The sequence below is a fragment of the Dendrobium catenatum genome, unplaced genomic scaffold, assembly GCF_001605985.2.
Source record: "Dendrobium catenatum unplaced genomic scaffold, ASM160598v2 fragScaff_scaffold_334, whole genome shotgun sequence".
Classification (NCBI taxonomy): Eukaryota; Viridiplantae; Streptophyta; class Magnoliopsida; order Asparagales; family Orchidaceae; genus Dendrobium; species Dendrobium catenatum.
Window position 1 is genome coordinate 3345099 of NW_021318796.1, and position 10235 is coordinate 3355333.

Consider the following 10235-nt stretch of genomic DNA (forward strand, 5'->3'; position numbering starts at 1 on the left):
GAAAGATAGGAGGAAGAAGAGAACATTTGGAGAGCAACCTTGTCGTCGACCACCGCCAGAGTTCTTTTTGACCACCGCCGGAGTTATTCTGACCACCGTCAAAGTTCTTCTCAATCATTGTCCGAATTCTTCTCAACCACCATCAAAAGTCTTTCCAACCATCATCGGACTTTTGCAACAAGAGTACCTGTCTGAAGATTGATAAAATTTTTCAATACATTGTATTCTCTCTATCCTTGAGTTGAAGGACAAATTGACTTTTACTAGTGAAACTGTTTCGACTGGGCAAAGCCCTGTAGTTTTTCCCTTTCTCAAAATTTTTCATGTAAGAATCTTGATATTTTCTTTATCATTTATTTGTATGCTGAGATTTCGTATATCACCAAGACATAATATTTTCACTCTACCGTCATGAATTTTTTAGACTGCAACAAACCTAATTTAGCAAACAACTTTCTTACTTATGGTTATGCAATTTATGCTTCATTTAGGATGATTTTTTTACTGCTTTCTAAAAAAAAATTTAACACAAAATTTTTTAATTTTTGTATTAAAAATTATTTTAAGAAGTAGCGAGAAAGTCGTCCCAAATGAAACCTTAACAGCATGCACTTATGAGAAATTGGCCTATACAACTCTGGTATTTTTTTTCTTATTTTTTATTTAAGCAAATTATATAAGACTCAAGCCTCAATCCAAACTTATAAATGAGCCACAGGTTGAGATTAGAAAACACCATTTCTTATACTCAAGCTTATTCTAAGGGAATCACAAATCTTCTCACTCTAGAACCCCTAATTTCTCTCACTATTTCTCTACTTTCTCTTCATTAAGTATTTAAAGTTCTGGTGTGATTCACTAACAAATCTAGACTCAACAAGACAAACAAAAACATTAAACAGCTCTCGAACTGAAAGATGTCAACATTATACAGCTTATTATTGTTTTCCATCTGAAAGAATAACCTTACAGATACCCATTGATTAAGCCAAGTTATGTACAATGAAACTTCTCAATAATTCCTAATAAGAAACAAGCCAACTGCAGTGATGATAAGAGTTGATGGGAGCCCAAATCGGAGATGGCCAAAGAATGAGAGATTGTAACCAACCTGCGCCCTCCTGGCTTGCTCACAAACTATCAAGTTAGCTGCAGATCCCAAAAGTGAAAGATTTCCAGCTACGGTGCTCACCCATGCTAGTATGAGCCAAGCTCTTGTCTCTTCAGCTGGAGATATAGCTGCAGCTGACGCTGCCACCCGAGCACCAAGAAGTAGAACTGAAACAAGGAGAGCAATACCAGCAAGCTAAGATGATTGCAATTTCAAGCAATGGCATGCATAGAAGAACTTTCAGATCATATATGTGAGTATCAATTCATGAATGCATCAAATGTTTCTCGATGGAGAACTTCAGTTGAATGGGGGAATAATTTCGATTTAGCCTTCGTTTGGGACGGCTTTCTTGCTGCTTCTTAAAGCAGCTTTTTAGTTCAATAATTAAATTTTTTATAATAGAAAGTTGTTTTAAGAAGCAACAAAAAAGCCTTCATAAACAAAGCCTTAATATTAGACTTTCGTAAGGTTAATTTGCATGCCTCTATCATGTTCTTGTTAAATGAAATTAACCCGTTTATAGAAGTTAAGTTTCCTTTGAAACTGTTTTCTGACTGTTTAAATAAAAGGAGCTTTTTATTAAAAAAAAAATTTGAATTATAAATTTTTGTATTAAAAAACTTCCTTGGAATTGTGTGTAGCATGGATAGCATTGGAGCTTCTCCGGTTTGGATGCCCAGTGAGAACTCAGTAAAGAAACCTTCATTTTTCAGAGAACTAAGAGCCTAAAGCTCAATTATTTTGAAAGAAACAAATAAATTTCAGAAAGAGAGCACAAGGAATGCATTCGGTCAAAGCCAACTTTATGGGGGTATAGTTTTTGTCAAAAGTACTAGAACACAACCATAGATTTCTCAAGCTCTACAGTGAAGAAAAACATGGCATCTGGTGGTGACTTTTATCATGAAAGATTCTAATAAGAGACGAGTTACTAAAAAATTCATAAATAAGATAATTTTTTTATTGGTAAGCGCCGAAATATAATACATACAATCATACAATTACTTGAACTCATGACCTCTAATTGGAGGCCTAAACATGAGCCACTAAGCTATGGGGTGGAGGACAAATTATAGACAAACTTAGGCTACATTTGGAACGGCTTTCTTACTATTTCTAAAAGTAATTTTCTAGTACAAAAATAATTTTTTTTACTAAAAAATTACTTTAAGAAGCAATAAGAAAGTCATCCCAAATAAAGCCTTAGCCAACTTGTACAGCTTCTCCAGATAGGGCCACCCTGCCCAATCATGATCATGTTTGATGCACTTCTTATCCAAAACAGTTACCTATATCTCCATTGTGATTCAAATTTGATTAGTTCAAATCATATAAATTATGATTCCATTATATCAGTCCCATGCCCAAACCCAAGCTCGGCATTTGCAGAGGACCACACATTAAGTATACCCTTTACTTCGTTGAGGGACAAGAAGCAAAGACTATAATGATTTGATATCGAATCGAGGGCAAAACTCGTAAGCATGATTCTTTTCTGTCCATCACTCACTATAAGAATTTTGAGCTATAATCATTCTTTTTTTAAAAAGTTCTTAAAATCATGCTATTAGTTACAGGGTTTCTAAATATGTGAGTAAATATATCTTTTAATCATTTTTTCTGTAGTCATAATTTTCAAGAATGTGATTATTGCTTTAATGACTAAAAGGGTTTATGACAAAGAATACCTATCTAATCATATTTTAATTCAAAATTATGATTATAATATTTAGTCACACAATCAATTGTCACTGAGGTGATGCTATTAGCCACAATTAAAAAAAAAGCAAATCAAAGGGTGGCCGAACTCCAAATAGTTAAAAGGAACTTCAATTTAAGTTGCATTGTATTGTAATGGAGCTAGAAAATTTTTTTAGTGGGAGCATAAATTACTATTTTAAAAACAACATCAATAGTTTTAAGTGGATATCAATAACTCTAATTCCTAAAATTTTAGAAGGGGCACAAATACTTTTGTGAAAATATATAATATATGAAGACATCTTAAAGTTTTAGAAGAAGGGCATGCCCTCTCATGCCCCTCTTAAATCCGCCCTTGCCTCTTGGGAAGACATAAAAACTAATTTCAAGGCACCAAGTTTGTCCAACCAATGTAACAATGTGGGTCACCAGCAAAGATTATGTTGTGTTACCTATCAGGCTATTCACTACCTTCAACATGAATCATTAGGACATTAGATAAAAGATACAGTTATTGACAATTTGACATCATTGTTTGGATTATTTAAATGTTGTTATCATGATAATAGGTCAATTATGGATGAGAGACATAGCATTATTTGGCCTTTAGGTGGTAGTAAGTGACAATATACTTTTATCATTTGTGGTATCATTGCTGTGGTAGTTGGACAATCGTAGATATAAGATGGGCATCGTCCAAACTTTAGGGGATAGGGGATGCGATCATCATTATAATATGTATCAAGTCCACAACAGTTGTTACAACTAGGCGGATGTATGTAGGAGACGGACATTGTTTGTTCTTCAAGTGTTGGAGATTATATATGTAATCTCCATCATCATATATAGAGCATCTAATATTAGTATTAAGATAGGTGAGATGGTCGTTGATAACGAGCATTTTAAAGATAATGAATTTACTAGAACTGTTATGACATAAAGAAAAAAAAACTATATGTTAATTTTATGAATCTAATTACTATTGCTTTGAATGTGTTCTAAGGGCATCTCCAACCGAACGCCATTCGCCTGTTTATAGCTCCCGTGAGAGTCCACCCTAATGACAAATGGAAATGCATTTTTGTGTTTATCTCGGTTGTAAACAATGCGATATTGATATTGGCGTTATACTAATCACTGAAACATATCTTTTGTGTAGAAAAATGGAGGTTAGAAATGGAGATGAGAAATAATATACACAGAATATTCTTTTTTTTTGTGTGTAGAAATGGAGGTTGGAGATAAATTACTGTTTAATATGATTGTTACTATATTTTGAAGTGGAAAATAGATTGTTCGGTTGGAGATGCCTTTAAAATAATATTTCATTACTCAAATTTTAAAAGTTATCGCATATTGTATATATATATATATAACTAGTTTGATTTTGATGGAATCATCCTCACCCACCCCAAGTGAATTGCAAGGTTGGGGTAATTGGTGAGGACAAGAATCCCTTCTAAAACATGAAGTACTCGAGCATAAGCTATCCAAATATATATTAAAAAGCATATTAGTAATCGATCGTGAGTAAGTAATTTCAATTGCAAGTTTAAAGCTATCCAAATGTATATTAAAAAGCTAAAGCATTCAAGCTGAGTTATCAAGGTCATTTTGGTTTTGATAGAATCAACCACAGCGACCCTAAATGAATTTCAAGGTTGAGGATGATCCAAATCCGTTTTCAAACATGATGAAATACAAGTAGTCAAGTTGAAGTTATCCAAATATAATTATTTAAAAGCATACAAGTAAATGACTTACCAGTAGGTACATTAGAGGCAATATTTGAGAGGAAAAGAATAACCAGAGCTAGCACTGCAACCCCTTCCATAGTGTCAATGCGTGCAAAGGGTTCCATGAAGTCCCAAAGGGCACTTGGTAAGCCAGTTTGGTTGAATCCATCAACGGTTATAAACATACCACAAAAGAATATTAACAAGGAATATGATACCTGGTGCAAATCAGTATCATTTCTCTACTTCTCATTAAAAAAAGATTTATGAATCAAATGGATTAGCAAAAGCTGTTAACAGTACCATTTAGCTTTTCAAGATAACAAAACATTCAAATACAAAGAATACCTTCTCAAGACAAGGCCGTGCATCTTTGAAATCAAGTACAATCAAAGCCAGAGCAGCAGATATAGCACTCCAGGACATGCTAAGCCCCATTAGAAGTGCAATTAGCATTCCTACTGTCACAAGATAGACACACGCATTCCAGAGAAGGTCCTTCCATCTTTCAGTAGAACATTCCTTCTCATTCAAAGCCTGAGTGATAAGACTATTTGACGAACAATTCATCATGCTGCTACTTCTCCCGGTTGTGGTTAATAGTGCTTCATTTTCACTAATACTTAATCTATTCCTTAGATTATCTCCACGCCCGTACTCCTTGCATGATGAGCACTGAACAACAGCATCAATTCCATCGTTCAAATCAAGATTAGGCAAACAATTCAAGTGCGACATTGTTGCAGGAGAAAAGCGGTGGAAAGTAACATCATCTTCAGGAATAATCTCAGCCACTGATTCCACCTCCACTTCAAATTTCTCAGTCGACAACAACTTTGAGAAGTAAATGAGGAGAATGGAAATGTTCACAGCTATACCCAACACCATTGCAGGAAGAATACCAAACAAGAACTTTTCAAAAGTGATTTTGCTTTGAACGGCTATGACCAGGTTCTGAGGATTACCTATTGGGGTTGTGGCTGATCCAATGTTCGCACTGGATGCTAGGGCAAGCAGAAATGGCTGAGGAGGCAGATTGTTCTGGCGAGAAACCTTTAAGATGAACTCGGTGAGTACCACACAGCAAGTGTCGTTGGTGAATAGGGCACTTGAAATAGCTGAAACAATACAAATTCGACAGAGCAAATCCTTACCACCCTTACTTTTCCACGAGAGTAATCTGCCTAAATGTTTGAACATGCCTGCCCTTTCGAGGAAAACGCTGACTACCATCGTTCCGAAGAGGAGGCCAAGGATGGGGAGGTCGATGGCTGCAAAAGCTTCATCTGGGGTTGTAACTTGGAAAAGCACCATGAGCATGGCGCCTAAAAGAGAGCCTGCTGTTCTTCCAATAGGAAGGAAGGGAACTGCGGGGAAAACAGCCAATACCCAAAATATGGCGAAGGCTATTGAACCTAAGATTAGCCTTGCAGTGGGCGCCATGGCCATTTTTTAACCTTTTTCAATTGCACAGAACTAGAGCGTGCAAGCTCTTACAAGACCAGGAACTGTTGCAAAATTCTCCTATGCTGCCTCATCCCTTTTATAGAACAAGCTCTTTCTTTTACAATTCCTGAGTATTTAGATGGATGAAAATGAGGAAGCTGCGATCCAAAACTTGGGGATTTCAGAAGAATTGTGCGGATATGGTATCATGAGTCGGATGGCCGATGAAAGGAATATTTTATTTTAAATCAATTTTTTTATTATGAAGAGAAGGCCCGCAACACGCACAAGGAGGGAGACAGTTTGGTAGTATGCATGTGATATCTTGAAGGGCACCTTCAGTTATTGGAGAAGCTGTTGCGGGCGCTCGTACGATCTTTGTGAATTTTAAAAAAATTTCCCTTTAACTTTAAATCCATTTAATAATAATTCTTAGGATTTAATAATAATTCTTAGGTTGTCCAAGTTCATAACTTTATAAGAAAAATAAAAACTCAAGTACTGAGAGGCTATTTAATTTGGTGTATTATTGATGAAAGAAAAATCAAATGCATGTATTTTAAAATTTTGCTACTTGATAAATTATATAGTAAATATAATATAATTTATAAAATTCACCTCTAATTTATTTTTTGTTTTTTTTTTATTTTAAATTTGATGTATCTATCAATTTTTAAATATATTGAAAATTATTCGTCACTTAAGCCACTACTTCAACTATAACATTTTGACTCTCCTCCTTTGACCATCACCATCCTCATTCACTATTGTAAATGCCCCTTGTCGTCCCCCTCGACGCCGCTAACTGCCCACCACAGCCATTCATCATTATTTTCACCAACCGTCATCTTTCACTATCAGACATCTTTGTAGGGTTTAAATTGAATTCATTTTACTTCAAATCAAATAAAAAATGATCATTTTTATTTTACACTTTATTTTACACTCAATCAAATAATTTAAAGATTTTATTAATATATTATTGTTACATTTTAAAAAAATTTGTGATAATAGAGAATAAATGTTCACGTCTTAGCTTTCGCAAAGATCTAATACACATATTGATAGAACACAATAAACACCATAATTTTTAAATGAAAAAATCATAAAGGTAAAAAAATCATGAGTCCTCTCCTAGATAAAATGATCACCATATAAATATGCTACGAGAGTTTTTTCTTCTCTGTAATTGAAGAAAATGATATTAATATGTGACACAACTTTGTAATTATGTAAATATGGGAGAATGTCGGAAATACAATAGTTGGATGTTGTTAGTCTGGTAATATTGGTTGGATAACAGTTTCAGTTATGCTATTATGGTTAGCATATGTCAATGCGATGATGATAATTGAATAACAACAATTAGATAGTGATGATTATATGATGACAATCAGAAAACGGTGATTGAATAATAGCAGTTAGGTGACGACGGACAAACAATGGTAGTCATGAGATGACGATCAGATGATTGAATTCATGTAATGGTGATGGCTAGCAGTGGTTGTTGACGTTGAACATAAAGTAGAACTCCATAGTTCTTCAAATCTCCAAGCTCTCTCCAAATTCAAATATAGGCCTCCTTCATGTGAAAAATAAAATATTTATTATACTGTTAAATTGATCATTTTGATAAATTTAATCAAATTTTCATAAAACTCTTTCCATGTCTCATATAAAATGATTTGTTCATAAACCATTTGGTTTTCATTTTAAGTGCTTGAATGGCCTCACATGAAATGATTTTGGGCTCGTTGAATTTGTCTAGTAGAGCTTCTCATTTTGATTATAAGATTTGGAAACCATTTGATCATTCAATAAATGTTTCAAAATTTTTAATTATCCTTTAAATGTTTGATTTAAGTTTATTTGGATTTAAATGGGATCATTTTGGGGTTGTTTGGTTTGATTCATCAATATGTTCAAATTGATTATATATTTGTTGAAGTCGTTCTTCACTAGATTTTAAATTTAATTATGAAAATTTTTAAATATTACATCAAAATTCGCCTTCATCAAACTAAATGTTCTTAGGCCATATCATTTATATTTATTTTATAATATATTCTTTTATCTCTGCCCCTAGGTCAAAATAAACTTATTTAACTTTGTTTAAATAAACGTATGTATTTTTTTGACATAATAATTAAATTAAAAAAAAAAAACAATTTCTCCAAAAAGTAGGTTGTTCCAGTCTAAACTTCAGAATCCCATAAAAAATGTTTCATCATTTCGCATTCAAGTTTTTTATTATAAAACAACCAATCGAATCATAAACTCAATTACTTCAGAATTTTCATGATTATTTTGAGAAATTTGGTTTGTCTGATGATTTAAGATGCGATCGCATCCTAACCCATACTGCTATCAGACTAGCTTGTTGCACGCCCGCATCTCCTCCTTCGCATCGCGTCCCCTTTCTACTTGAGTCCGCTCTGAAACTCGCTGACGTATTACGTGTTAGTGGGTCAGGGTGGATCAGCCTGATAACCCTATGGGTCAAGTCCAGATCAGAATTTCTAGCCCATTTATAAAATCAGATCGGACTCATGTCAGTTGCATAGGACCTTGGTCAGTTTCGGATTTGATCCAATATCCGATTCCGAATACCTATTTTGATACCCCTGATTTAAATCCTTAATATTTCATAATTTTACATTTTTTATAAAATACTAGTGTGAGACTGGTTACTGATCAGAACCTTAATTCAACCTTTCGAATTTTTGCGGTTTTTTTTTTCAGATGCGGTATCGAATAAATAGATATTTTTATCATACAATGTATTGTTTTTTTTTTATTTCTATATGTGTAAAATATATTAAATATTTATTTATTAAAAACAAAATATTCCACAAAATTTTGTGAGAGTTGTTGGGATTTGGTACTGAGGAAAGCGGATTGGAAAAGTGTAGCTATTTATAATTTATTGGATTTTTATGATTTTATGTGTTTTATATTTTTAGCACTTTTGTTTAGAATTTAAGATTTTTACAATAATTAAATTTAAAGAGAAGAAAATTTAAATCATTTTATTTATTAATCTTACATCAAATCAACCAGAAAGTATTATATAAATAACTATTTAATATTGAATTTAATTTTTATTCTTCCGGAGGGATTTCAGTTCTTTTAAACTTTTAAATAGGAGAAACTCTCCAATTAAGGTGTCAAAATAGGTCAATGGATTAGGATTAGGTCCGACCCAAAGTTGACTCGTCTTGAATTCAATTAATTTGAACCCGATCATTTTAATAAATGGGACAAAAATGGAAACTCAAACTCGGTCTTCTGGCAACCGAGTAACCTGAACACAACCCAATAATTTGTTTAAATAAAATTATAACTCGTTAACAATGAATTTTATATTAATTTATTAAAAAAGAGGTAAGACAATCATATCAACAAATTAAAAAAAAAAGACTAAGTCAAAATTAGTTTAAATGGATCATTTCGAAACAATATTGGGTTGATGAATCAATTCAAATACGACCCATTTAATAAATGGGTTGAAATTTCAGACCCGAACTCAACATGTTTATTAAACATGACAACCTTAATTGATTTGCATTTCATGTACAAGAGAATTACTTCAACTAAACTTGATATTTTCCAACCCAAAAAATTACTATGGCTATATGTTGGAACATAGATATTCATTGATTAATTGAAAGACTATAACTTTGAAGATAAAAACAAATAATAAAATAGGGGATATTTTACTTTATATGACTCCAACTATATATAATTAGAGAAATAAGAAATATCCTTGTTATTTATTTTTTAGTCTAAAAGTTCTTTTTTTTATGAAATATTCCACTTGCATTAATATATTGCTTATTGAAGTCCACTTAGAAATTTATATTATTCCATAAAATTTATTCTACATCATTTGGTTATATGTGAGATATGCATCAACCCAATATCTCAAGAACTTCTCTTCATCTCCAATAACATACATAAACATAGCTTCAATCCTCTCGAAAGAATCTTTCCTCTTCAATAGGTTTTTAGATAGCACCATACACGTTCCTTCATTAGGTAATCAAGCCATTTATATGCTACAAAAAAATTAAATATGATTAAAATTATTTTCTATCAACAAATTAATAAAATATTTTTCTTACCATCTAATTATGTCATTAAAGTATTTAATTGTAAAAATTATGTTGCGCTTCCACATCCTACTCTTATCTCCATCTCTTTTTTTTTCGAACGTGCATTCTTAATGCTCTTTTCTT

The 10235-nt window shown here is 32.7% G+C and overlaps 1 protein-coding gene across 1 annotated transcript; it reads right to left on the reverse strand.

Moving 5' to 3' along the window:
• Positions 1-868: 868 nt before the first annotated feature.
• On the reverse strand, positions 869-6207 carry LOC110099946 (silicon efflux transporter LSI2). Its single transcript, XM_020827286.2, has 3 exons — positions 4900-6207; positions 4580-4769; positions 869-1278 (listed from the first exon to the last, which is right to left on the reverse strand). Exons 1-3 carry the CDS (start codon positions 5998-6000, stop codon positions 1013-1015), a joined length of 1557 nt encoding a protein of 518 aa, XP_020682945.1. The 5' UTR covers positions 6001-6207; the 3' UTR covers positions 869-1012.
• Positions 6208-10235: the final 4028 nt, after the last annotated feature.